General features: G+C 50.4%; 11 protein-coding genes across 11 annotated transcripts; 6 read left to right on the top strand and 5 right to left on the bottom strand.

Annotated features, from left to right (window-relative positions):
- Positions 1-89: 89 nt before the first annotated feature.
- Positions 90-905, bottom strand: N7471_013192 (fungal specific transcription factor domain-containing protein; the record flags this gene model as incomplete). Its single annotated transcript, XM_057285911.1, has 1 exon — positions 90-905. One exon carries the CDS (start codon positions 903-905, stop codon positions 90-92), a length of 816 nt encoding a protein of 271 aa, XP_057129236.1.
- Positions 906-2,210: 1,305 nt separating this feature from the next.
- On the top strand, positions 2,211-4,511 carry N7471_013193 (alpha-galactosidase; the record flags this gene model as incomplete). Its single annotated transcript, XM_057285912.1, has 2 exons — positions 2,211-2,301; positions 2,362-4,511. The coding sequence occupies 2 exons, from the start codon at positions 2,211-2,213 to the stop codon at positions 4,509-4,511; spliced, it is 2,241 nt and encodes a 746-aa protein (XP_057129237.1).
- Positions 4,512-4,840: 329 nt separating this feature from the next.
- Positions 4,841-6,482, top strand: N7471_013194 (tRNA-splicing endonuclease subunit SEN54 family protein; the record flags this gene model as incomplete). The annotated part of the gene is made up of 3 exons (XM_057285913.1): positions 4,841-4,953; positions 5,053-5,846; positions 5,910-6,482. The coding sequence occupies 3 exons, from the start codon at positions 4,841-4,843 to the stop codon at positions 6,362-6,364; spliced, it is 1,362 nt and encodes a 453-aa protein (XP_057129238.1). The 3' UTR covers positions 6,365-6,482.
- Positions 6,483-6,952: 470 nt separating this feature from the next.
- N7471_013195 (uncharacterized protein) lies at positions 6,953-8,717 on the bottom strand (the record flags this gene model as incomplete). The annotated part of the gene is made up of 3 exons (XM_057285914.1): positions 6,953-7,649; positions 7,700-8,268; positions 8,343-8,717. 3 exons carry the CDS (start codon positions 8,715-8,717, stop codon positions 6,953-6,955), a joined length of 1,641 nt encoding a protein of 546 aa, XP_057129239.1.
- Positions 8,718-10,381: 1,664 nt separating this feature from the next.
- On the top strand, positions 10,382-11,485 carry N7471_013196 (ribose-5-phosphate isomerase RKI1; the record flags this gene model as incomplete). Its single annotated transcript, XM_057285915.1, has 2 exons — positions 10,382-10,871; positions 11,046-11,485. 2 exons carry the CDS (start codon positions 10,382-10,384, stop codon positions 11,483-11,485), a joined length of 930 nt encoding a protein of 309 aa, XP_057129240.1.
- Positions 11,486-11,714: 229 nt separating this feature from the next.
- Positions 11,715-12,931, bottom strand: N7471_013197 (WD40 repeat domain-containing protein; the record flags this gene model as incomplete). The annotated part of the gene is made up of 3 exons (XM_057285916.1): positions 11,715-12,531; positions 12,605-12,860; positions 12,922-12,931. 3 exons carry the CDS (start codon positions 12,929-12,931, stop codon positions 11,715-11,717), a joined length of 1,083 nt encoding a protein of 360 aa, XP_057129241.1.
- A 197-nt stretch (positions 12,932-13,128) lies between these two features.
- Positions 13,129-14,332, top strand: N7471_013198 (GTPase GPN2; the record flags this gene model as incomplete). Its single annotated transcript, XM_057285917.1, has 3 exons — positions 13,129-13,417; positions 13,480-13,580; positions 13,649-14,332. The coding sequence occupies 3 exons, from the start codon at positions 13,129-13,131 to the stop codon at positions 14,330-14,332; spliced, it is 1,074 nt and encodes a 357-aa protein (XP_057129242.1).
- Positions 14,333-14,591: 259 nt separating this feature from the next.
- N7471_013199 (Rpp14/Pop5 family protein) lies at positions 14,592-15,333 on the bottom strand (the record flags this gene model as incomplete). The annotated part of the gene is made up of 2 exons (XM_057285918.1): positions 14,939-15,333; positions 14,592-14,863 (listed from the first exon to the last, which is right to left on the bottom strand). Coding segments are annotated over exons 1-2 (507 nt in total), but the record flags the coding sequence as incomplete, so codon positions are not given.
- A 437-nt stretch (positions 15,334-15,770) lies between these two features.
- N7471_013200 (uncharacterized protein) lies at positions 15,771-17,850 on the bottom strand (the record flags this gene model as incomplete). Its single annotated transcript, XM_057285919.1, has 3 exons — positions 15,771-17,294; positions 17,350-17,656; positions 17,714-17,850. 3 exons carry the CDS (start codon positions 17,848-17,850, stop codon positions 15,771-15,773), a joined length of 1,968 nt encoding a protein of 655 aa, XP_057129244.1.
- A 1,050-nt stretch (positions 17,851-18,900) lies between these two features.
- Positions 18,901-20,434, top strand: aclA (putative ATP citrate lyase subunit (Acl); the record flags this gene model as incomplete). Its single annotated transcript, XM_057285920.1, has 3 exons — positions 18,901-19,341; positions 19,419-20,146; positions 20,194-20,434. The coding sequence occupies 3 exons, from the start codon at positions 18,901-18,903 to the stop codon at positions 20,432-20,434; spliced, it is 1,410 nt and encodes a 469-aa protein (XP_057129245.1).
- Positions 20,435-22,785: 2,351 nt separating this feature from the next.
- N7471_013202 (wax synthase family protein) lies at positions 22,786-24,099 on the top strand (the record flags this gene model as incomplete). The annotated part of the gene is made up of 2 exons (XM_057285921.1): positions 22,786-23,540; positions 23,595-24,099. The coding sequence occupies 2 exons, from the start codon at positions 22,786-22,788 to the stop codon at positions 24,097-24,099; spliced, it is 1,260 nt and encodes a 419-aa protein (XP_057129246.1).
- Positions 24,100-26,628: the final 2,529 nt, after the last annotated feature.

Consider the following 26,628-nt stretch of genomic DNA (forward strand, 5'->3'; position numbering starts at 1 on the left):
AAATCGCGTATTCTCTAGCGATGAGGTATCAGGATTAATTTGCAATTGTTAGGGGTCGAAGTGCTAAGGCTACATAATAACCACTATTCTTACCCAACAAATCCCAACTCCTCCAAAGCCCAAGGCCCCTCCCCACCCTCACTCCCATCCTTATCCCTAACCGGATTCGCAAACTCAACCAAAAACCTCACCATCCACCCATCCATACAAAAACTAGTATCAACCGAGCTCCTACAAGCCCGATGAAAAGCTTGCAACCGCTCCATACAAACATCAAGTGTAGGCCACAGCGCACGCAATTTAGTCAGAATACAAAAATTCCTCTCCAGCCTCGCCCTCGCCCGAACAACACTCTCCTCATCACCAAAAAGCAACGTGTGGATCTGCACCGTCGACGCAATAACAAGTACATGGCCGACCATATTATACAGCACGGCGCAGCCGGGGACTTCCTCGGAGCGGTAGATCATCTCGCAGAGCCGAACGGCGTGCTCTTTGCATTGCTGTGCGTAGAAGTGCGTGCGTGGTGTGTAGCCTCGGACGTCGTCGTGGAGGAAGCGGTAGAAGAGCATTTGGCCGTAGTGGTAGTAGCCCAGGTAGAGGGTTACGAAGAGGTGGCCTTGGCCTTGGGAGGCGTAGGATTGGAGGTTGGAGGGTGTGTCGTGCATGTGTGGCGGTAGGTTTTTGAGCCAGGTGGAGAGGTTTGTGGAGAGGGTTGAGATAGTTTCTGTTATGTATTCTTCGGTGAGGGTTGTTTTGGCGGCTTTGGTGTTGAAGTCGTTGATTTCGGAGAGGATTCGGTTTAGGAGGACCATTTGGGCTAGGAGGGATGAGGCACGGTCGTTTGAGACTAGTACTGTGAAGCCCTGGGTGCGGGTCATGGCGAGGAAGGTTGCTTCGTTCATTGGGAGGGGGATGTTTGGTTGGGGGATCATTAGACGTGGGAGTCGGACTCCGGCTGAGGACCAGACGTCTATCATGCAGAGCGTCCACCATACTGTGTTGGATGTTAGATGTGTGGGTATTTTCGAGTATTTCGGTAAAAACTACAAACCTCTTGTGTTTACTTCTTGTTCCACACGACTTGAAGCATGGCAATTTGGGAGATCAAGGAGTTGGGCAATACGGCATGCAATTGAGTAGTAGATGGTCTCCGAGGCTGGGTTTCCATCTACTACAGCAATGGCGCCGAGCAAAACACAAACTTGGATTGTTGCCAAAGAGACATCATTCAAGTTGAGCAATTGCTCACATCTTTTCGCATAGCCTTTCCCTCTTTTTCGAGGATCTATTTCAGCAAAGGAAGAGTGATTTGAAAATCTACCCCCGAGTCAGATTCAGAAGTTCATTCGGGCCGAGTAGAAGGCATACCGTGCCGATAATGCGAGAATCCCGTATATTAAATTCTCGGGCGCTTGTCCCCGGCGTATGTCTTCCACCAGACTTGGTCGATGGAAGAGCGAATGGAATTTATCATGCACATAATCAAAATACAGCTCCACCAGTTCAGTGCAGAGGGGTTGATCTGGTAAAGTGCATTTCTCGGGTAGAGAGACAGTCTCGGCAGTTGTTTCTTCTGGAGAAGATCCTTTCGGCACGGAGAGCTGTTTCCGAGTACAAGCTAGTTTCCGGGCGGAGCAATAGATGCATGAGTGACCGGGTGCCGGAATGTCGCATTTTCGTCGACGTTCACTAACATAATGAGTACGGGGTCTGTCGGAGCGGGGTATGAATTACTCACCGGCATATTGAACAGGCCTTTGCTTGTCTCATTATTCCAAAAGGAAAAAGGACCTCTTGCTAGAGCATTGGCAAGAATGAGGAGTTGGCAGACTTGCGGGATTGAAAGGAGCAAAAGCCAATGAGCGATGTTCAAAACCGCCCGCGACACGGAGTATCCCCGGGGTTTCCTCCGCATTTTCGACTCCACAATACGGTAAACCCCAGCTTATATACTTCTGAATATCTCCGAAGTTGTTTTTGTAGTCCGCATTTCGCCAGTTATAGTTCAGCAGACCGATAAAAGTCTATTCTTTGCATCTGAGGCCCATTCTGCTTAATTGAGATCTACATAGTCGAGTCTTGGAATACCCCACACTTTCATGCAATCTCCCCACAACTCAGGGTAAAAGAAATCGGGGTAAAAAGATATAAAAAGGTATGTGTTTCCCGGATTCTGGTTATGAATTCTGTCAGAAGGAACAGCTAAAATGGTTTACTTATCAGGGGGTGTTGTGGCCACAGGCCTTACTCTCCTGGCGCATTCCGCCGCTGTTATGGCCAAGGAATCAAGCACAAATCGTGAGTCTGCTTCTGTTCTTTTTCTGATTTTCCAAACCTGACCATATATATATCCTATAGCAATCGTGGCGGATGGTACTTTCTTTGCTCTCAATGGAAAGAATGTTGCGTACCGCATCCATGTGGACAATACCACTGGTGATCTCCTAGGGGACCACTTCGGCGGCTCCGTCGGAGCTAATATCCCTCTGGAGACTGTAGGCGACGTCAATGGCTGGAATAGTCATATAGGACGTGTACGCCGCGAGTTCCCAGACCAAGGCCGAGGAGATTTCCGGACCCCTGCGATTAGAATCCGTCAGTCAGAAGGGTATACCGTGTCTGAATTTCAGTACAAATCGCACAAGATCATTCCTGGCAAGCCTGCTCTGCCTGGGTTACCAGCCACGACGGGCACAGAAGAAGATGTTACTACCTTGGTCATCAGTCTATATGACAAGTACAGCGATGTTGCCGCGGACCTCTCGTACTCGATTTTCCCCAAGTATGATGCCATTGTGCGCAGCGTGAATGTTACGAATCATGGAGACGCAAATATCACAATCGAGTCTCTGGCCAGTCTGAGTGTGGATTTGCCGTTTGAGGACCTGGACATGATTAGTCTTCGTGGAGATTGGGCAAGGGAAGCGGAGCGCGAGAGGAAGAAGGTCGCGTATGGAACCCAAAGCTTTGGAAGTTCCACTGGCTACTCCTCTCACCTCCACAATCCTTTCCTGGCATTGGCAGACCCCTCCACCACCGAGTCCCACGGAGAGGTATGGGGATTCTCGCTTGTGTACACGGGTTCATTCTCAGTGAACGTCGAGAAGGGTGCACAGGGTTTCACGCGTGCCCTTCTGGGTTTCAACCCTGGCCAGCTCTCATGGACTCTGCCGCCCGGAGAGACTCTTACCTCCCCGGAGTGTGTCTCGGTATACTCCAAGGATGGCATCGGTGGAATGTCACGCTCCCTGCATCGCTTGTACCGCAACCATCTCATCAAGAGCAAGTTTGCCACTAGCGATCGTCCTACATTGCTGAACAGTTGGGAAGGACTGTACTTCGATTACAACCAGAGCAGCATCTACGAGCTGGCAAAGGAAGCCGCCGAAGTAGGCGCCAAGCTCTTCGTTCTGGACGACGGCTGGTTCGGCAAGGAATACCCACGTGTCTCCGACGACGCCGGACTGGGCGACTGGATCCCAAACCCTGACCGGTTCCCAGACGGCCTGGAGCCGATTGTGAAGAAGATCACGGACCTGAAAGCCGCTAACTCATCAGAGAACATGCGCTTTGGTATCTGGTTCGAGCCGGAAATGGTCAACCCCAACTCGACTCTGTATAACAAGCACCCGGACTGGGTCTTGCACGCAGGACCCTACCCTCGCACCGAAAGACGCAACCAGCTCGTGCTGAACCTCGCTCTTCCTGAAGTCCAAGACTACATCATCAAGTCTGTCTCAGACATTCTCAAGAGTGCAGATATTAGTTACGTCAAGTGGGATAACAACAGAGGCATTCACGAGATGCCTTCTCCATCCACAAACCATGCCTACATTCTCGGCATGTACCGCGTTTTCGATGAACTGACAACCCAATTCCCCGATGTCCTCTGGGAGGGTTGCGCCTCGGGCGGAGGCCGTTTCGACCCAGGTGTTCTGCAGTACTTCCCGCAGATCTGGACATCAGACAACACAGACGCAATCGATCGCATCTCCATCCAGCTTGGTACTTCGCTCGCCTACCCGCCCAGCGCGATGGGTGCTCATCTGTCCGAAGTGCCGAACCAACAGACTGGCCGCACAGTCCCCGTGGCTGTCCGCGGACATGTCGCGATGATGGGCGGCTCGTTTGGCTTGGAACTCAATCCGGCTGTAATGAACGCTGAAGACAAGGCAGCTCTGCCGGGGCTCATTGCTCTCGCTGAGAAGGTGAACCCCATTGTTCTTAATGGTGACATGTGGCGGTTGAACCTGCCAGAGGACTCGAATTGGCCTGCTGTTTTGTTCATCGCTGAGGATGGTCAGAAGGCTGTGTTATTTGTCTTCCAGCTCGCTCCCAATGTTGATCATTCATGGCCGCGCGTTAGGTTGGATGGATTGGATGCACAGGCTTCCTATAAGATTGATGACGGCGTGGTTTACACCGGTGGAACCTTGATGAATATTGGTCTGCAATTCCCCTTCAAGGGTGACTATGGCAGTCAAGTTGTGATGTTGGAAAAGCAATAGAGAGCACCTGCAATATAGGCTCGATAGTTATATTTGAGGCAAGGGCTGTGAGCAGCCATGCTCTTTGATAGGATTTGATAGGTTAATAATCAAATATCGACCCTTCCAATGTTGTTGAATGACGAGATAAAATCTTCACAAGAAAAATATTCAATTCAAGACTGTTTGTAAGCTTATGTTGACCTTCCAAGGTTGATGCCGGGTCAACATCGATATTATTCTGCCGGACGAAAAAAACCCGCTTATCGATAAGCGCACCTTGTTCTAATCCCCTCCGACTCTGACTCCGAAATTCCAGCCTCTGATTTATTCTTTACAAGCAATTCAAAATGGCAGACGCAGACGAGGATATCATTCATGCCCCTGCAAATGCCTCTACACAGCCCGAGGTCGACCTGTCCGATGAGACACAGGACTTCCGCTTCTTGAACCACTTAAATTTGTATGAACACCAGCTATTCCTTTGACATGGCGAACGCAATCTCCATTGTCCTCATTCGCTTCTTCAATTACGCATTGCTTACCTTCAATCTCTCTACAGCTTTGCCGATTCATCCCCCGGTATCCCGCGCCGCGGCGAGAAGGACTTTGAGCCCAATCCAACAGAACTTCAAGCCGATGTACTCTCCGCTTCGCGAGGGGCCATGCACAATGCGCTTTCATATCCCCGTCTACACGGAGCAAAAACTCGTGTCATAGCTTTCTACGCACCCGACGGGTATGTTCCTCCAGCTAAACCCGATCTCGCGGCACCGACAGCTAGCGGAGAAGATGGAAAGAGCTCGGAGTCTACCCCCAAACCCGCGAGGCCTTTGCCCAATTCCGCCAGGATATCCCCTGACGCATGTGTCTACGTTCCCAGCCCGAAGGGCCAGTTTTTTAAGACAATGGGCCAGGCAGACTCGTCAAGCCGTGTCTGGCTGTTGCCGGAAGAAGCCTTATATCTTATTGAGCGAGGAAGTCTGGATATCAGATGGCCTAGCCCTTCAGGATCCGCCGCGGGTCCAGGAGAAGAAGACCTCTCCGTCCCTATGAGCTTGCAGGCTGCATATGCATGCTTCATGGGCCGCGGTGGTCTGACGCTTGAGCGGTACTCCGTTTATACTGGTCTCAGGCGTCTGGGCTATGCGCTTTTTCGAGCTCCTGGATGGAGCGGTGACATCGAGCCGCAGGTTGCAGATGCCTCAGATGCCAGTGAAGTAACATCACCCAAGCTTCATGGCCCCGGCCTGGCTGGTATGCTTGGGTCACTTTTCAACTGGATCCATGACCCTCGCTCGACGGCCTCTACGGCAACTGGCCCTATCATCGGCACTGGCATTCACCGTCATTACAGTGAGTCACACATTCATCTCTGCGATAATTATTTAGCTCTATTTTACTGACCATACTTCTTAGTGGATGTATACCGCAAACTCGCCATCATCCCCTGGTACGACCCAGTTACCGCGCCCGAAAGACATCCCTCCGATGCCGCACCACCCTTCCGCATTGTGTTCCACATCTACAAGCCCTCAACTCCCTTGAAAAAAACCGCACTTCCCACTCCAGACTTCCGCATCGCGGTCGTCAGCACACGCGACCAAACCACTATGCCCACTATGACACAACTCGGTGCTTTGCTCGAAAGCACGCCACTTGACCCCCCGCGTGGGGAGAAAATGGACCGTATGATGTACATGAGACTGCGGCACGGGTACCGCAATGTCGTCATGGCTGTCGTTGATCAAGGTGTGATCAGTTACTTGCGGGTTGCTGATTCGGCGTTCGGGAAGGAGAAGCTTTATGAGAACAAAGGTGGACCTCAGGGTCCTAAGCGGAGTCGTGGAAATCAGAAGCCGAGGAAACGCTGAGATACTCGGTTTATCAGTCCATGCCTTGGCCGATTACGGCTCCGTCGCTGGAGAGTGCATGCAAAACTGAATACAACAATTGCCTGCAACGGAAATGTCGTCTACGCATCAGGCCCTTGCACGGACTATGGACCTGGCCCGTATATTCATCTCATATCATCTCTGCTCGGTGGTGGATCTCACCGAGAGCTGAAAATGCTCTCCGCGGTGGTTGGGGCAATTGTGGTTATTCTTGCAAGGATATCCCACACTGGTCAACGCACTTCGACGGACACATCCCTCTAGGTTTGGGCCCGATCTGGCTACACAAATTGGAGCGAAGATCTACATATCCCATACTACGACGTGAAATTGTCTCAGTATTCCCACTGAAAGAACGACCCAATCTCGCCAGTTCGTACATATCTTCTGCGCTATTCAAGTACTAAGGCATTTATATAGTCGGATACTACTTACTGAGATCTACAAACCAAATATCACTGGATCATAAATCATAACATTCTTTGAGCAACATTTCCCCGAATTCGACGAGTACCTAGCTAGATTCTTGCATAATCCAGCACGTCCATAGCAAACCCCTTCCCCCACTCACAGCCTATACATCTCACTCTTACTCCTAGCCCCATCAAAGACACAAGTATTATCAAGCGGACCATACTGCCTAGTAATCACCTTCAAAGCCTCCTGCGCAACCAAACCCCCCGTCAACGAAGAGATATTATGCAACTCTCCGCCCTCCGCCCTCCGCAGTTCATTGCTCGCACGGGCAATCTGCGTGCGCGCCTCCTGACAAACAGCCGATCCATCCGCCGCAGTCAACAAAGCCAGGATGCGTTCCGTGTGGCTATTCCACAGCGCGTCGTCGTCAACAGAGCGATCCTCTTCGCGACTGCTCGATTGGATCTCGTCGACGACCGAGTCGAGGATCTGCATCGCGATGAATATCGGAATCAAGGAGTCCGAATCATTTAGCTTGTTTCGGATGGTTTTCAGTGTTGACGTGTCGCCGTCGATGCTTATCTGTGGGATTTCGCGTCCGAGCACGACTTTGATGTGCGCGGCGTTCTTGCAGAATACCTCGATTTCTTGGTCTGGGATTGCGGGTGTTTGGCGTCTGAGATTGGATTCGAGATGGCGCACTGTTGCTGTCACTTCTTCCACGTCTTGTCGCGCTTTGGTCTTGTAGATCTTTTGTAGGGACACGTAGTCTGCGGACTGGGCTTTCATGTCTGGTAGGGAGCCTGGGGGGGGAGGACGCCGTGAGATGCGTAGAAGGTTTTGATGGCTGACGCAATGATCCAGAAATCTTGGGATGAGGCTGATAGATGTTGACACTGGTTCATCTCGAAGATCTCGCGGATCGAGCTGCGTAGGCTGAAGGGTGAGATTGTCTTCAGTACTGCAGCGACTGCCTCGTCAAAGTTCTCTTCGCCGCCTTCTGGGTTGGAAGTGCGTGTCTGGGACCGCACGAACTCTCTGAATTCAGTTTTCTCTTTGTAGTTATTCGGTGCGTTGCCTTGGTGTGACTGTTTCCATTGCTCCAGGAAGTGAAGGAGGAGAAGGATGTAGGGAATATGGCCGTGCTGATGGTCATCTAGGGTGTCCAGGTTGTCCAGGTTGTCCAGGTTGGCTGCGGCGGCGACAAGCTCGGGCCAAGGATTTAGGAGACGTAGGTCCTGGGTTGATTCAGGGTCCGGGTGTGTCTCAACAATGGGGAATTCAGCCGGCAATTGCACGGAGAAGGTGGAGAAGAACCCGACTGAGTGCAGGTACAACACTGGGATACCCAGTAGATTTGCTTCCTGAGTCAGAGGCACCAATGTCGAGCGTCTCATTGGACCGGAGATAATCACCAGCTTGTGCTGGGGCAAGAAGTCAGGGTCTATGAGAAGCTCCTCAACGCGCTATTTCAGAAGTCAGTCAATGATCACCTACTTTTGGAGACATGGAAATCATATTTGGAGACATGAAATCATACCTTGACATAGTAATGTCCCTCCACGTCTGGATTCAGTTCTTTCAGTAGTCGACAGGTCTCCTCAGCACGAGACTTGCCCAGGGACTCTTCTTCTAAGAAAAAGTTCACACCTAGATCAGATTCGGTGACTATTGCTGGGTCGACGATGGTGAAACCACCAATTCCAGGCAGTACAAGGTTCTTGAGTGTTTCGACGCCAGCAACGCCGGTGACACCGGTGTTGTATTGGCCGAGAGGGCCATCGGAGTTCACCAGCAGAACATGAGAGTCTTCAAGTGCTTGCTGGCCAGTTGCTGCCCACAGGCGGAGCTGGCGATCATACTTGCGCTCCTTGGAGGTTGGCCCTGTCAGAGCGGCGGGGAAGGCTTCCGTCATGGTGGATATCAAGTAGTGCGGGGGAGGAAGTAGAGCTTTGTTTTGAGGCTCAAACCATTGCCTATTTATCGGTCTGTGTTGCTTCTCGTGTTGCTTACAATATTTGCTCTTCGATCATGTAAGTTCCCAAATGATGGAGCAGTGGATGTCGACTTGTTGATGCGCGACTGTTTTTAGTAAGCGCATGTGATGGCCTGATAAACCAGGCTGACACGAAGAGCCTCACTGGATTTTCAGATTACATGGACTCTGATGTTCTACATGCAATTTGCTGGACACAGAGATGTTTTCCCTTTAGAATTACAGATAAATAGCTCTTTTTGAAATTTGAATGGCAACAACTTTGAGTCCTTTGAGAATCCTAGTAAAGTGGCTGTCGCGGCTCATACTCTAGTCCGCGCAGTACTATTTCTCTGTTTGACAACAATTCATAAGATTGGCTGTGATATGAGGATTAGAATTAATCAAAGCTATCTAACTATTATTCAGAATAATACATACAGGGCCGAGAGACTGAAGATTGAATATATACAGGGCATCCTCATGGTATAGTCGAAACGAAATCGACATGGGATAAACATGATTTGATTTTCAGTTTTGCAAAAAAACAATAGCAAGGTAAGCTGCACTGTGCATTGATGTATGTCTCAAAGGCAGAGCTGAAAGGGAACCTCGGTGAAGGCTTCAGGACCTATATCGATGTAGTCCACGAGTTGTTTATACCATTCATTGCCCCAATTTCACCTTGCACTAATGCCACTCATCTCTACATCAATTGACCTATTTTATAAGACCAAATCTTCCAAAACAAAGTTGGCCAGTGTTGTCCTCGCCTTTGCACGCTCGCACGTGCCCTGGGGGAGGATCTTCTTGCCTGCGTCCTTCTCTGTTTGTACAAAGGAATGGACAGAGCTAGCTGCAAAAAGGGTGACTAGGACTGTATCTGCTTGGTCCGTCCTGTGATTCAAAGGGCTGGCGCAGGCTATGTCTTTAGGAAATGTGACATCGATACTGTTCTGAGAATGGTCTTTTCCATATGAGAAGACAATTAAGCTAATTGATTATATAGACAAGATTTTGCCAGCTGCTATAAAGATCTGCGGGAGTTACTCCCAGTTCATGACCAACTACTACGATGCTTCCAAGGTTAGTTTGGAGTTCTTTTCAGATGATGAAATGAGGTGGTGATTGCCAGAGAGAAATAGGTATAGCCAGCTTCCATGCTGCTAAAGGATTCTTCAAATATGTAGTTTCTGTTTAATTTGCCTATTGCTTTAGTATCCAAGGGATTTTACTTTAAAAATGTAAATATATTGTGATACTCCTTGTCCTCGATTGTATAAAGAGTATACTATGGGTATTTGATCCGTTGTGGCTTATATTTCCTCTTTTTCATACCATATGAGACTGATAATACTCGAATATATTGTATATAACCTTGATCAATGCTGTAGGATGCCTAAAACCTGGATTTTATAGAAAAATACATGAAGTACTACTAGTAAACCCCACAACTGTAACGTGACGTTATAGTGGCCAAAAGACTTGTAACCAAGGTAAGGGTATAGATTCTATTTTATGCTTAATTTCATTTCCTCTCTATTTTCCTTTTTCCTCAAAAAGCCGCCAATTCCATTCCAAAGAGCGTCTATAAAGAGGAATCCATGATCCAACCAGCCCTCATCTCCCCTCTTTTCCTCTGCCGTAGACTTGCCCTCCCCACCATCCCCACACTTTTTCGCAGCACCCTCCAAAGTCCCCAAAGACTCCAATCCACCATGTCCGCCGTCGAAGAATCCAAGCGCGCCGCCGCAAAGGTCGCCGTCGACAAGCACTACCCCAAGGATGCCCGCTGGGTCGGTATCGGCAGCGGTACGACGATCGTGTATGTTGTCGAGGCCATCAAGGCCCTCGGCGTCGACACCTCCGCCACAAAGTACATCCCGACCGGTTACCAGTCCAAGCAGCTGATTGTCAATGCCGGATTAACTGCGGTTGAGTACGACAGCATTCCGCTGGGCACTGTCCTCGACGTGGCGTTCGATGGTGCGGACGAGGTCGACGAGGATCTGAACTGCATCAAGGGCGGCGGTGCATGCTTGTTCCAGGAGAAGATCGTCGCTATGCAGGCGAAGGAGTTTATCTGTGTTGCTGGTGAGTTTTGATCTGATCTAATATGATCTTACTTGATTTTGCATGGTAGTTACGCGGGTTTGGGTTGGGTGATTACTCGGAAGTAGACCAGCCAACTCGTTTTTTTCTCTTGTTTTTTCATTCCTCTTTTCTATCACAATACCACCCCAAACTAACTCACGCTTGCAATTACAGACCACCGCAAACTCCAACCCCGTCTCCTTACAAGCTGGAAATCAATCCCCATCGAGGTCGCCCCGATCGCCGCACACCGCGTTATCCTCAAGCTGAAGGAACTCGGCAGTGTCAACCCCGCCATCCGCCCCTCCGCCAGCGCCAAGGAAGGTCCCCTCAAGACCGATCAGGGCTTCTTTATTATCGATGCTCCTTTCAAGCCGATGCTGATCAAGGCCGATATCGAGGCTGGCCAGGATGGTAGCGGCAAGGACGGTGTGTGGGCAGTCGGTGTATTGGCTGGCAAGATCAAGGAGATTACCGGTGTCCTTGAGGTCGGTGTTTTCCAAGGCCAGACCGGGCCGCAGGCTACTGCTGCCGGTGGTATTGGTGGTCAGAGACCTGTCGCAGCCTACTTCGGTATGGCTGATGGGACAGTCACTGTTCGCAAGGCTGAGTAGATGTCTAGTGGTTGGACGAACATAAGACTATAAATAATGTAGATGATACCAAGATTTTCCTTTTTTTGGTTCTTAGAAAAGATGCTATAAGTGGAATTGAACTAGTGAATGCTTGCGATTGTGTGTTTTGAATTTTTTTAAATTAGATTTCGTGTGTGGTATCAACATTGGACAGACGCTTCGTTACGGACGCTTCGTTTCAGTATGGAATCAAATACTTTCACCGGACCTATTTTGCGCCTTTGCCCTTGGCCTCTGTCTCGCCCAACTCCCGTACGTAAATCTTCACAGTGCCTTCCGGGACCTCGTCATGGCCATCTTCGAATCCGGGGCTGACTGCAATAGCCAGATGCTGGCCGCTCGCACTGAACGCAACAGCTGAGACGCTGTTTTGGTATTTCTGATATTGACGGATACGGCGCTTAGAGATTCCATCCCAGAGCGCAACAACACCGTCACCACCGCCGGACGCAAAGGTACCAAAAACAGGGTGGAAAGCCAATGCATTGACAGGGTAGACAACGTCCACGCCATCCTCAGCAGTCTGACGGTGACACTTGAAAGCGTATTTGCGGGCCTGAGATTCAGGCGACGGGTCGAACCACTCAACCGCAACACGACCCTCAATGCTAGACGAGGCGTACCCGGCATCATCAGGCATGCAGGCAACGGCGCGGGTCATGAACTTCAAGCTGCTCTCGCGGCGCTGCCAGGGCTCAACTTCGACTCGGTTACCGTCTGGGGCTGTGCCGTCTGCTTGTGCGGTGAGAAGGGCCAGCGCTTTGAGGTCGTAGATGTGCAATGCGCGCGATGCCATCGCGACGATCAGCTTGGTGGCGGTTGCGGAGATTGAGAATGGCTTCGATGGGAGGGGGACGATAATCGGCAGGGAGTCGGGGTTTGCGCCGGCATCGGGTTGGTGGATGTGCAGTGTTGAGTCCCACGAGGCGGAGATGACGATGTTGTGCTTGCGGCTGTATATGACATGGCGCACGCCGGCTTCGTGGCTGCTGAGCACGGTCTGTTCCGAGGTGTTGAAGTCGATCCTAATCAGTCAGTATAACTCATGGGCTACGGTTGGGGTGGTGAAAGTAGCAGGACTCAATGGAAATAACTCACTTCCTCACGTCCCAATCCAGTCCAGCTGTGTAGATCTCGTTCTCGTTCTCGCCGAAGCAGACGTCCAGCACAGGAGCGCGGTGCTCAAACTTCTGCAATAGCTTTCCCTCTCCAATTTTTCCGTTCTCATCCCGCAAGTCATAGAGGTACACGTTCTTGTCCCATGACGAAACCACGATGCGCGCGGAGTTGGGGTCTGGGGAGAACTTCAAGGCCGAGATAGCATCCGTAGGTGGGGATGCCACAGTGAATTGATCTGCAATAAGAAATTAGACATGGCTCAAATGGAAGAGAAAGTAATATAGAGAGCAACTCACGAGAAGTCATCTTGGGCTGCGGAGTTGTAGAAGATCACAACCCAAGCTCCCCGGGGCCTTTGGCCGTCTCCTTTTCTGCCATCGTCACCGCCCTCTGATTCCCCGCGAATCAGCCGAAATGCCTATGTTGGTTGATAAGGAAAAAAAGAACGGCTTGACATCATTTGTTTTCAACACAATTTCTCACATCTTCGTGAAATCGACAAGATGCCCTTTGCCCAGCTGGTGATTGGTCCACCAGGTGCTGGCAAGTCCACGTACTGCAATGGCATGCATCAGTTCCTGGGCGCAATCGGCCGGAAATGCTCTGTCGTCAACCTTGACCCCGCCAACGACAAAACTTCGTATCCATGCGCGCTGGACGTACGTGACCTAGTTACTCTAGAGGATATCATGGAAGAGGACAAGTTGGGTCCGAATGGTGGTGTCTTATATGCTCTCGAAGAGCTCGAAAACAACTTCGACTGGCTGGAAAATGGGCTGAAGGAGCTTGGCGGTATGTCTGACATGTCCTGGTCCTGGCCATATACATTTACTTACTGGTTTTGATGAATTCAGATGATTATATTCTTTTTGACTGTCCCGGCCAAGTCGAGCTATTTACACACCACGCCTCATTACGCAACATCTTCTACAAGATCCAGAAGATGGGCATCCGAGTTAGTGGCAGCAGAATCTCAAGCACAACACAGAGAAGACCCAGCTAACCATGCTCCTTCTGAAACAGCTGATAGTCATCCATCTCGTCGACTCATACACCCTCACCCTCCCCTCAATGTACATCTCCGCCCTCCTCCTCTCCCTCCGCGCCATGCTCCAACTCGACCTCCCACACCTAAATGTCCTCACCAAAATCGACAACCTCGCCAACTACGCCCCGCTCCCTTTCAACCTAGACTACTACACCGAAGTACAAGACCTCTCCTACCTACTCCCCGAACTGGAAAGCGAGTCCTCGCGATTCTCGCACGAGAAATTCGGCAAGCTGAACCAAACAATCATCGACCTGGTCGAGGAATTCGGACTCGTTGCCTTCGAGACGCTGGCCGTCGAGGATAAAAAGAGCATGATGAGTCTCCTGCGATCCATCGACCGTGCATCCGGATATGCCTTCGGTCCCGCCGAGGGCGCCAACGATACCGTCTGGCAAGTGGCTGTTCGGGAGGGCATGGGTGTGGCAGACGTGCGGGATGTGCAGGAGCGTTGGATCGATGCTAAGGATGAATACGATGAGCAAGAGGAAATGGATTTGGAGGAGGAAGTTCGTGTGCGCAATGCGGCGAGCCAGGTCGAGGCGACGGGTGCGGTGGATGGCGGACCCGACGAGGATGACGGACATGACTACGACGAGGAACTGGAAAAGTGGAAGAAGGATATGCCAGACAGTGGCGTGCGGGTTCACCGCAAGTAATCATCCTTTCCTATTCCAAGGACTTCCCAGCCATTCTAAACGTCAAGTATGATACGATAAATGTACGATAGCGGAAAATAACCATGAATAACCTAACGCACCAAGAACTGGGGTATCTCATTAAAAGTAAATAAAGTACAATACAACACCTACCATCTTCATCTTCATCCTCATCCTCATCAAATCTCAATCATCCATCCCCTCATCCTCACTCTCATCCATAACACAATCAACAAAATCAGACCCCCCACCAACCAACCCCCCCAAGAACCCCCTTCTCCTCCGCATCCTTAACCCTAACAATCTCCCTCCTAGCCCGTCGAATAGCCTCCTCCTCCGCCTTCCTCATCGTCCCCGAAACCCGAATCACGCGGAAGACACACCCACGCTCGCGTCCCGTCCCCGCGCGTTTCTGCCCACTCGTCGGCTCCGGCACGCCGGACATGTACGTAAGTGCTGACCAGACGAGGCGGAAGGAGGCGCGCGGACACCGCACGATAGCGGTGGATGTTGCTGGTGAGAGATATTTTACTATAGGGTGTATTAATAGGTGGTTCTGTGGATGGAGGCGTTCAATGTTGAAGGGGGAAGGGGGTGCAAGCTTACTCGTTACCCCGCCTGCAGAGGCACCGCCTAGCTTGCCGATTCCATAGTCGCCGTATAGCTCTGCGACGGACTCGCGGATCATCTTTGCTAGGAAGCCCTGGGTCAAAGCGTCGGAGGTTGGGGAGTGGATTGCTAGTTGGGGGTTGTGGGGTTTTGTTGTTGGGGTTGTGGGCCAGGTTTTTGGATCTGGGTAGAGGATGTCCACGAGGAGGTAGCGGTTTTTGAGGCGGACCATGGTGGTGTGGTATGGTCGTGTTGGGGTTGGTGTGTGTTGGGATTTGGTTGAGAGGAAGCGGGGTGTTGGAAGAAGTACGAATATGATACTGTATGGCTTATTCGGATTATGCCAGAGCTAGGTGTATATGTGGTTTGCTGGGTAGAGAATGTAAGGTGGGTGAATCTTGAAGCTGAGGTTGAGGCAGAAAAGATTGCGACTGATAAGCGATAAGGATATTTCCTAATCGGACGCACGGCCCTTCCTCAGGGATGGACAACGCCCTTGGCTTAGCTCTGAATAGTTCAGCTATGACGAATGCTACGGACTACGCTGAAAAAAAACATATCATGCGGCAATGGCACGTTCATTATTTCCCAAAGAGGTCTAGTCATCTACTGCAAAACGAATTAAATCAGATCCGTAGCCGGGTTGCACCCTTCTTGAGTGTCAACCCGTCAACTTGGTCATGCCACATGAAGGCAGGTACATCGATACACATAACTGCTCAGAAAACATAAAAAAAGAAAAACCAAGGGATGAACCATCCGAACTCCACCGCCCTGATCGGACGGACTATATGCCAGCGGACGGCGCTGCAAAACGTCATAAACAAAATCACAGGTTGACCTCAACACGGCCCTCGGAACCGCCCTTCTGCAGAGTGGGGAGGAGGTAGGTGATGTCATCCCAAGGGTGACGGTAGAGACCGGTGCGCAGGCGCTTCTGGTCGAGGTAGTGGGCAATAAGACCGATGGAACGGCCGAGCACGAACAGACCGTTGAGGACACCCATGCGCATGTAGTCCTCGCACTCCTCGGGGGAGAAGGCACCGCAGTTGCGGAGGAGGTCAACGAAGCAGACAGCGACACAACCATCGACGTTGAGGATCAGGTTGTCCTTCTTAGAGGTGGTGACGGTCTCAACGGCAATAGCGTAGTCGAGCAGCTTGGTGCTGGGGAAGTGCTTCTTGACGAACTCCTTGACGAGCTCAACACGGAGATCGGGGTTGTTGCGGGACTTGACCTTGTGGCCAATACCGGGGATAAGCTTGTTCTCCTTGCGCATGCTGTCGACAAAGTCACGGGGGCTCAGACCCTTGTCGAAGGCCTTGGTGAACTCCTCAGCGGCGCCATCCAGGGCACCACCGAAACGCGAACCAATGGTCAGCAGACCGGAAACGAGAGCACTGATAAGGTCCTTGCCAGCACGGGTGGTGATGATGGTGTTCATGGCACCGGAGACGGCGGGACCGTGGTCGGCAGTCAGCATGAGAACCATCTCGAGGAACTTGCTGGCGTAAGGGGGCAGGCGGCGACGGAACCACAGAAGAGACATGACACCACCAATGCCAATATCCTCTCTGAAGACATCGGAGATGGGCATACCGGCGTAGAGCAGCTCCTGGCCACGGTCGTCGGAGATGGTGGAGATGAAGGCAGCGGGCTTACGGACGAGACCGAGTTCCTGGGCCCAGGAGTAGTCGATGGGGATCTTAGGCACAATGGGCTCGGGGGCAGGGGTGATGTTGCCCTTCTGGAGCTCAGCGTCGTAAACCTGCTTGAGGATCTGGGGGAGGTCCTCGAAGGTATCGGGGACGTAAATGCCAGCTTCACGCATGGCCTTGTTCTTGGTGACGGCAGTCTCGAGATCGGAGTTGGCAGAGGCACCGGCGTGACCGAATTGGACCTCGGTCTTGAACAAGCTAGCGCAGGTTCCGATAGCCCAGGCGACGATGGGCTTGGTGATGGTGCCGTTCTTGATGGCCTCGATCACACGGTACTCCTCAACACCACCGACCTCACCGAGCAGCACAAGGATCTTGCACTCGGGCTCGGCTTGGTAGCGGAGCAAGTGATCGATGAAGGTGGTACCGGGGTAACGATCACCACCAATGGCAACACCCTCGAACACACCGTCGGTGTTCTGGGAGATAATGTTGTTCAATTCGTTGGACATACCACCGGACTTGGAAACGTAGCCGACGGAACCCTTGCGGTACAGCTTGGAGGCGACAATGTTGTCCATCATACCACCAGTGTTACCGATCTTGTACGCACCGGGCTTGATACCACCGACAGTGGCGGGACCAATAATGGTGATGCCCTTCTCCTTAGCGGTGACCATAATCTCACGAGCACGCTTTGGTAGTCGTTAGCAATTGATTCGACATAACACGGGGAGAGGCATAACTTACACGCTCGGGAACACCCTCGGCAATAATGGCGATGGAGCGGATCTGGGGGTTCTCCATCAACTCCATGGTGGAGGTGTAGACGGAGCGAGAAGAGGCGAAGTTGACAACGGTGTCAACGTCGGGGTGCTTGGCCATGGCCTTCTCAACATCCTGGTAGACGGGAAGGAGAGTCTCGCTGGTACCCCAGTACATCTTGCTGACGAACTGACCACCGAAGGTGTAGATAATACCCGCTACGGAAGGAGTGGAGCGCTTGCAGATGAAATCGAAATCGAGCATGCCCTGCACGGCTCGGGGTTGCATACCACTGATGTCTCGTTAGTCTCTCATGTCGAGGTCGTAGGAGCAGAATCCCATGACTTACTACACGAAGCATCGTGTCTTGTTGTGGAAAAGGCTGTGTTGGGAGGGCGAGAGGACACGGCTAGGAGGGGCAAAGCGGGTGATGTTGTCGTTGGCAGACTGCACGCCGTTGCCGGCGGAGAGAGTAGAGGAGGGCATGATGGATCTAGGTTGCAATTAGCATGCAAGTTGGATTTCGAGGCAATTGTGCAATAGTGCAGGCAATTGTAGAGAAGGCCGTTTGGAGGGGTGTGGATATGCGGAAGAGCAATGGATAAGAGAGAGGAAGAAAAAAAAAGAGTAACTCACTTTATGCGTTAAACAAGCCGCTCGATGCGAAATTAGAGGAAATAGAGAAAAAGGAGAAAGAGGAGGTAATACAAGAGAGAGGAAGGAGAAGCTGTTGAGAAAAATCCGCGGGGTGAGATACTCGGAGTACTCGCAGATACACCGTACAGCTCGTCCCAGACCGCTGGATCCGCAGAACAGCTCAACACTTGGCAGTCCCGAAAGTACCGGGTACTGACGATACTGTACCCACTTGTGCATGGGTACATGGATACACGCCCGATACGAAGTCTATGGGATGTTAATGCGAGGTACGGAGTATGGAGTACATAGTTCTGCATTGAATAACGTATATAATATTGATATTTGGAAGTGTATCTTCTACTATTCTGAACTATGTACGTATGTAGTATGTACTTTTCAAAACTTCAAAAAAATATGTATCGGTCATAGATATGTAGTGTAGACCGGATTCGGGGATTGTCGTGTCGGTCTACCGGTCTACCTAGGTATCAACTCAACAGAATCCTTTCCGTTAGCGGTGTCGGTGACCGACAAGTATACTCCGTACAACCTCAAAACAGGAAGAACAAGAGTGGCGCCATCAAAAGTACCCAATACGCACTCCGTACTCCGATTTCCGTATGGAGTTTTGTGGGGCATTTCCCAACGAAGGGCACATATTTCCCCCACCTTCTTAGGATCTTCCGTTCTGGTCTGTTCCTCAACAGGTGGGACCTGCCGAGTTGTACGCTGTAATCTCCAGAACAACTTTTTTTTTTTGTGTACGCCGTATACTACAGTACACTTCAGAACAATTCCCACCTTTTCCCTAATCTCTCTTTCTTACCTTCAGTAATATCCCCCTCTCTTTTCCCTTTCTCTCTCTCTCATCTTTCCCTTAATCACCATCATCACATCATGTCCGCCAAATCTATCCTCGAGGCCGACGGCAAGGCCATCCTCAACTACCACCTCACTCGCGCCCCGGTCATCAAGCCTACTCCTCTCCCTGCCTCCACTACACACAACCCTCCTGCCCGCCTCGCCTCCCTTAACTTCCCCGATGACAAGGCCGTCAAGGATGTCCTCGACCAGGCAGAGGTCTCCTTCCCTTGGCTTCTGACCCCCGGCGCCAAGTTCGTCGCCAAACCCGATCAATTGATCAAGCGTCGGGGTAAGAGCGGTCTGCTCGCCTTGAACAAGACCTGGACTGAGGCCCGGGACTGGATTGAGGCTCGTGCCACTAAGGATGTCCAGGTTGAGACCGTCACCGGTGTTCTCCGCCAATTCCTGGTTGAGCCTTTCGTGCCTCACCCCCAGGAGACCGAATACTACATCAACATTAACTCCGTCCGTGAGGTAAGCTTTCCCCGCAGTATCAAGCACAATTGAAAATAAAAATTTTAAAAAATTGGAAGCTAATGGTCCAATTTTAGGGTGACTGGATCCTCTTCACCCACGAGGGTGGTGTTGATGTCGGTGATGTCGATGCTAAGGCCGAGAAGCTGTTGATCCCCGTCAACCTCAAGCAGTACCCCTCCAACGAGGAGATCGCCGCGACCCTGCTGAGCAAGGTCCCCAAGGGTGTTCACAATGTCCTCGTTGACTTCATCTCTCGCCTGTACGCTGTCTACGTTGACTGCCAGTTCACTTACCTTGAGATCAACCCTCTGGTTGTCATCCCCAACGCTGACGCCACCTCCGCTGAGGTTCACTTCTTGGATTTGGCCGCCAAACTCGACCAGACCGCTGAGTTCGAGTGCGGTACCAAGTGGGCTGTTGCTCGCAGCCCCGCTGCCCTGGGCTCCCCCGCCCTCGCCTCGACTGATGGCAAGGTCAGCATCGACGCTGGCCCGCCGATGGAGTTCCCCGCCCCCTTCGGTCGTGAGCTGACCAAGGAGGAGAAGTTCATCTCCGACATGGATGCCAAGACCGGTGCCTCGCTCAAGTTGACCGTCCTCAACTCCACCGGTCGTGTCTGGACCCTTGTCGCCGGTGGTGGTGCTTCCGTCGTCTACGCCGACGCCATTGCCTCCGCTGGTTTCGTCAGCGAGCTTGCCAACTACGGCGAGTACTCCGGCGCCCCGACTGAGACCCAGACTTTCAACTACGCCCGCACCGTGCTGGATCTGATGCTGCGTTCCCCCCCCACCCCGAGGGCAAAGTCCTCTTCATCGGAGGTGGTATTGCCAACTTCACCAACGTGGCCAGCACCTTCAAGGGTGTCATCCGCGCCATCCGCGAGGTCGCCAACCTCCTCACCGAGCACAAGGTCCAGATCTGGGTCCGTCGTGCCGGTCCCAACTACCAGGAGGGTCTCAAGAACATCAAGTCCGTCGGTCTCGAGCTTGGCCTAGACATGCACGTCTACGGGCCCGAGATGCACGTCAGCGGCATCGTGCCCCTTGCCCTCCAGGGCAAGAAGAGCGACGTCAAGGAATTCGGCGCATAAACAGTTTAATCCTTATTTGATGTTTGTTCTTTGCAGCGTGTGTCCGTTGCATCGGTTTGTGGTATAATGCATGGCATGATATGACTTGTTTTTTGCGGGATTCCCGGGGGAGGTCTGCGGATGTAGATGTCACCCCGGCGTCTGTCCTATTTTGCTGAGGGTATGGCGTTACTTCCCGCCCGGGCGAAAAGACCCGGTCCTTCTGGTGTCGACGTACATGATTCTCCGTTGATTAGATTTCATTTTCCTATGTTCACTCCCGGCGGATTTAGATCGTGTGATGTCCCGTCGGATAATATCAATGATACGAGGCATTTATTGTCCCAGAATTGTTCTATCATATGTAAAGATAAAATCGATAGATCAGATATATGTCCAGCTAAACAATGTGTCCAATATGATTGAAGTGAACATTTTGAAAAAAAGAAAAAACCATGCCCAAAAATACCAGTGTAATTAATACACAGGTATACCGCGTGTAATTTTGAATAAGCTCAAATCCAGGAACAACCTTGGAAGAAGACAAAACAAGCTCCCGCACCAGACTCCACACAAGCTCCTCTGCACCCCGGATTCACAGGGACATCAGGTCCCGCGATCAGATCCCAGGATAAAGTAGGGACCGTGCTGGAGCTGGGGGCGCATACCGAGGTGTGGACGCGACTTCCGCTGCCCCGAGATTAGGGCAAGATAAGCATCGGACGAGCGGGGGCTAACTTGTTCCTATATTGAAAGAGGATTAGTGTCTATAGGGCTTGGGCTAGGGTTAGGAGGTGGTCTACAGGGATATAACATGCGTATTTCTTTTGATGTAGGTTGCGATTCATTGTAGAGTTGAGTTGGCAATTGTCGGTGGAAGGCTGGCATAGTATAAGATGCGTGTAATATGATTTCAGAGGTTGTAAACTGCGGTCATAGAGGATGCAAGTGTTAGCATAAAACTATATGTATAGAATGATCACGTTGTTGGCCCCGAGATATACCTTACAAAGCGAGGTTTCTCTTTTGTGGACATGTTCTTCTTTACTTTGGAAACGCGTTCTATCTTGACAGGTGCCTGGGTCACATTATAAAAGAAGCCAAACCCTGAGTAGAATTGGCAGGGCTGTAGCTATGTAGAGTTTACATGTGGTATATTAGCAAAAAGGTATAATCATTCAATGGGTTCTAAAGGGATCGACCAGATTAAATATATACTTCTAGGTATATGGGCGAGGTCATTTTCAGTTGTAATCAAGTATATATCTCGCTCGATTTCATAGAAATTGCTACAATATGTACAATATAACACTATATAATACTTACAGGATGCTCACTTATTACTCAGCAACGCTGTTCAATCATCACTGAGCAACTGATGCACTCCCACGGCAGGTTACGCCTTTATTCCTTCAAGTGATATCCATGGATTTCTCCCAAGGACTTCATTGTCAGTAGCCTTGATAATCCTATCGAGCGGGTATATCCCAACCTGTTAAGGAGCTAGCTCAAAAAGTTAAGAAACGTTCAAGTTGCAAGGATCAAAGATAATCGGAAACATCCTGAATACGGCAGATCAAGAGTTGCATTGCCAACTGTGACGAAACCGATTCTCCAAACGCCATTCGTTCACAGCGACTGCTAGTGACCGTAAATGGAAGGATTTTTTTGCAAGAAGTGTAGGATGCATGAGCTTGAAATAGAGAAACGTAGGGACAATATGCGCCAGCCCTACTGTTGTAGGGGGCAGGAGATCAGGGGAACCTTGCTCGGACTGTTCGTCTCAACAAACGCAAGTGATTGAATTTGGGACCAACCACCATGGCAGTTTTCCAGAAGTAACCTTACACGTCATTTTAGAATTTGCCAACCCTTCCTTAACTTTGAGGGAACACTCCGATCCAGTTGGCCCTAGTTAAGAAGTCGCACAAGCTCTTAGGCCCTGATGAAGTGGAGTGACATGGGCGTATATGTATAGATCGATCCGGGTTAGCCCCATCAGCCACCAAAGTTAGTTTCCAAATGTGATTAGCCTCCAGATGCCCATGTGGTCTTGATATCTGGTTTCGTCAACCCTGGAGGTGTTAGAAGTATAGGAGTCGTCAATTCCTTAGCTAGGAAAGCAAATGGTAGATAGTACGACCAGTGAATACATAGTAAAGATACTGGCGTCCACGGGTGATTTTACAGATTGCCTACTTAGTATGTAAGTAAGGGATCAGGGTCCACCGTGGACCTGCTCTGTGCAAACGCTCCGATTCACCAATCAGGTAATATCAAGCATAGAGGTCAACCCGCTCTTTGGCCCTAATGATATCCCTCAAAATGAAATCGAAACAAAAAACCTTCACCTTGTTTTGTCTCCAACAGCCATGGATCATCAGTATCAATCAAACGGGCGGTTGTTCGCTCTCGCCATCCTCCAGGGACTCATTCCCTGCGTTGTCCTAATCACAACACCGAAACGGTCTGCTCTACGTTATCTCTCTATACCATGTATGATATGGATCGTGTCCCATATGATGTACCCTACTCGGACACAGGGATATACATCAACCAATCTCCTCGGAAGCTCTACAACCTTCGTCTTGACAGCCCTGGATCTTCTGCTGACCAACCCCCAAGCCGGGCGCGACTTCGTTGACGCCAATGGAAACACCAAGAGCTTCTCATCTCGTCTAGTCGAGGCTGCTCAGCTACTCACATACACGCGGGCAGTCAACACACCCCGACAAGTGAAGAACGTCCCGCCCTTCTCAGCATACTACACTAAGAGAGATCCGAAGGTGATACCGCGAGGTCGCTTCTTGGTTAGAGAAACTGCTATTGCTATCTGGCAGTTTCTAGCTCTAGATATATTTAGCGTATTGGCCTTGAGACAAGCCATGAATGACCGAGACGAAGAATGGCCAATGTCTTCTAGCCTCCAGTGGGATATCCCTGGGCGAGAGTGGATAGCACAGGCTATTCAGAGTCTCATTACTTGGCTCGTCGTTTCTCGTATCCTCCTCAGCTTCTACTACCGCGTCGCTTCGATCATTTTTGTGGGCCTGGGGGATTCTCCCTCGAACAGCCCGCCGCTTATTGGGAGAATGGCAGATATATATACACTACGGAATTTCTGGGGGTGAGTCGATCTTACATTTTTCGTGGTTAGATCTAATTTTCATGGTTCTTATAGAAAATTCTGGCATCAAATGCTACGACTGCCCCTCACGTCGACTAGCAACTTTCTGGCGCGGGATCTCCTCGGTCTTTCTAGATCGTCGTTCGTGGAACGATACACCAACGTGTTCATCGTTTTCTTTTTCTCCGGTTTGATCCACGTCGTACTCGATAGTTTGCGAAACGTTTCACCATGGGAATTTGGGACTATGTCATTTTTCCTCTCCTTTGTTGTCGGCTATATGATTGAAGACGGTATCCAGGCTCTCTGGAAACGAACGCGGGCCCAGAACAATATTGGCGTTCCAGCGTGGTGGCAAAGGACCCTTGGATTTTGTTGGGTCATCACATGGCTGGGGGTCACGTCTCCTTGGTATTTAAGGTCGGCGATGCTAAAGCCAGAAGAACAGATGGTCTTGGTTCCTTTCAGCGTTGCTGGGCTCATTAGCCTTCCTGTGTTGAAGAGTATAGTCATTGGCGGTGGTCTTGTGTTGAAGTTTGTATTCGAGGGAGAGATTTGACAGGAGATGGTGCGGGAAATTTCGACTCCAGTTAGACCTGTAAGTCGCAGAGTTTATCGATGGGTGTTTTCAGGAGATTGCATATAGCGAGCTTAGCTCCTTTTGTTCTGGCTGACAATCTCTGGGATCCCGTTAGCTGGGGTCACGGTCAATAAGGAGCCTAGCACGAGATAGAGTCTCTGACTTCTTGTCAACTGTAACAGGTGGCTCGTGAGCCTCCTTTTCAGCCAGTTTAGGCGCATTGTTGGCCATGTTGAGTTTGTGATACCGAAACTCCTGGGAGGTTTTGTGTGGAGACTGAATTACAAATGAAACATAACATGGAATCTATTATATTATTGCTATACGCAATACTATCCACAGGCCTGAAATATCTAAGAAGAAAATGGACAAGATCAGAAGAAAACAGACTGTTTTGACTGTAGCAGCCTTCCACAACAGGAAAAACAGCTACAAACGGCATCAGCTACCTACATATTAACCGTCTTAACAAACGTGCTCTCTCTTCGACAGTCACCACGCACAGATTTTTCAACACTTATCACGCGCTGCAATCCTAACAACTTACCTCTCTATTAGAGGTACACCACGTACACCACAAGTGCCTCACCTTTCCCCGCATTCTTCACGCGGTAAAATGTCTTCTCCCACTTCTAGCTTTGCAGAGCCCAATCTCTTAGAGCTCGTTCCAATCCTTACTGGCGAACCCAACTTCACATCGTGGTCAACCTCACCCTAACTACATCCGGCAACGTCTTTTACGACATGAATTCAACTCTATCCCGCCAACACCAAGTCAGCTAACGTCGTCATCACTCCGGCCACCTCCGGTCACCACCACCACCCCACTACAGCTAGCCCCACCCCATCGTGCGCTACAATAAAAAAAAAAAGAAACTCGAACCTCCGGCGGGGGTCGAACCCGCGACCTTGTGATTAACAACCAATATTTTGATAGCTATAATAATTAGTATAAGGAGTCTATTCGAGTGTTTTTCTGGGAACTCACAAGTCACACGCGCCACCAATTGCGCCACGGAGGCCAACTTGTTGGATAGTTGGCTGCAAATAATAATTTTAATTAGCAGACAAAAAAGCCTAAATGTTTTTATTTTCTACGGTCAAATAACTTATACCCGTGCCATGCGCCCAATACCCGGTGTTATTATTGCTGATCCTTTTACTCCGTACGGACACGGAGTAGGGCCAGCTCGGTAGTTCCAAGAATGTTGCAGACGTAGTAACATTCGGGGATGCACGGTATACCTTAATCGGAAGAGACTTGCCCTCTAAGCTCTAGGCATGCCTACTATCAGGGCATAATCGTGCGGCTCTATTGTGGAGCCGTGTCTGCTCTACATAGTGCAACGCCATTCAACACGCATGCGGTGAAACATTGACCTCAAATATCATTCATTGTACATCAAGTGGGAAAAAGAAAAAGAAAACTACTCGGAAATTTGGCCACCCCATTAAAACGTTGGAAAAACAGCAAGATCAGCGGGGTCTTTCCGTCCATACAGTCCAAACACCACCTGCAATTTCTTCAGCCAGGTATCCTGACTCAGAGCTAGCTTACCAATTCTGCGATTATGTTCTGACTGAAACAAGAAAATCGGGTTGACCACTCCCGGCTCGAGTATTTTGACCTCCCAATCGTCCAGCAATCCCTCTTCTTCGAGCAAGAACACTCTCAGGAGGTGAAGGACAAGCCTAGATGCCACAGGGATACCGTGGGTTTCAGCAGCAGCTTTCAACTTGGGATCAGTAATGATAGGTGACTGTGAAATTTGTCTTTTTCCATCCAAGTCAACTCCTCGTAAAATGTACTGCAGTCCTCGGATCATTCGTCGTCGGATGTCGCTGAGTTGTTGAAAGGAAGTTCCAGGCAGACACGCTTTGCAGTTGCAGACGAATCCCAGGTATGCCTGACGTTCATGTCTGGTGTTGGATTTAAGGTCTGGATGGTAACAGAAGTAGATCTCTTCGCCAGCGTCGATGTCCTTGGTGGCGTAAAGTTCGGTAACATCCGCTCGGGCGGTTGGACTCCTCGCGTTGGGTATACACGAATGATTGAATCGTGAGCAAAGAGGAAACAGCCCATGGGCTGGAGGCTCGTCCGCGCTGAAAGAGTTTTCGGCCAACATATTAAGCAGACTTGTAAATTGCTTCGAGTTTAGAAGTAGATTGAATTGCGTTCTTTCGTCGGGCGATAGTTGAAAAAAGGCATCAAAAATGCTGACTTCCATGACATCAGGAGATGAATCCTTCACAACGAGAAGGGCCCTTTCTTTCAAGATTAGGGATCCTCGTTCAATGCGTTTTGTGGCGAAAGCGCCCCATCCTTTGCCCGGCGAGGGCTTCAGCTCGAATGGTGCATCGCGAGGCAGTTGGAGATTGCGATAAGCTAAAGCGGACAGCAAGTTAGAAACACCCTCAAGCAACTAAAGAGGGTAACGTACGATGACTCGCAGACATGGTGTTATGTGGTGACGCGTGGTCTCATGATAGTGATGGAGATAGTAATGG

Source organism: Penicillium samsonianum (assembly GCF_028829775.1).
Source record: "Penicillium samsonianum strain IBT 33392 chromosome Unknown utg000009l_segment0_segment0, whole genome shotgun sequence".
Classification (NCBI taxonomy): Eukaryota; Fungi; Ascomycota; class Eurotiomycetes; order Eurotiales; family Aspergillaceae; genus Penicillium; species Penicillium samsonianum.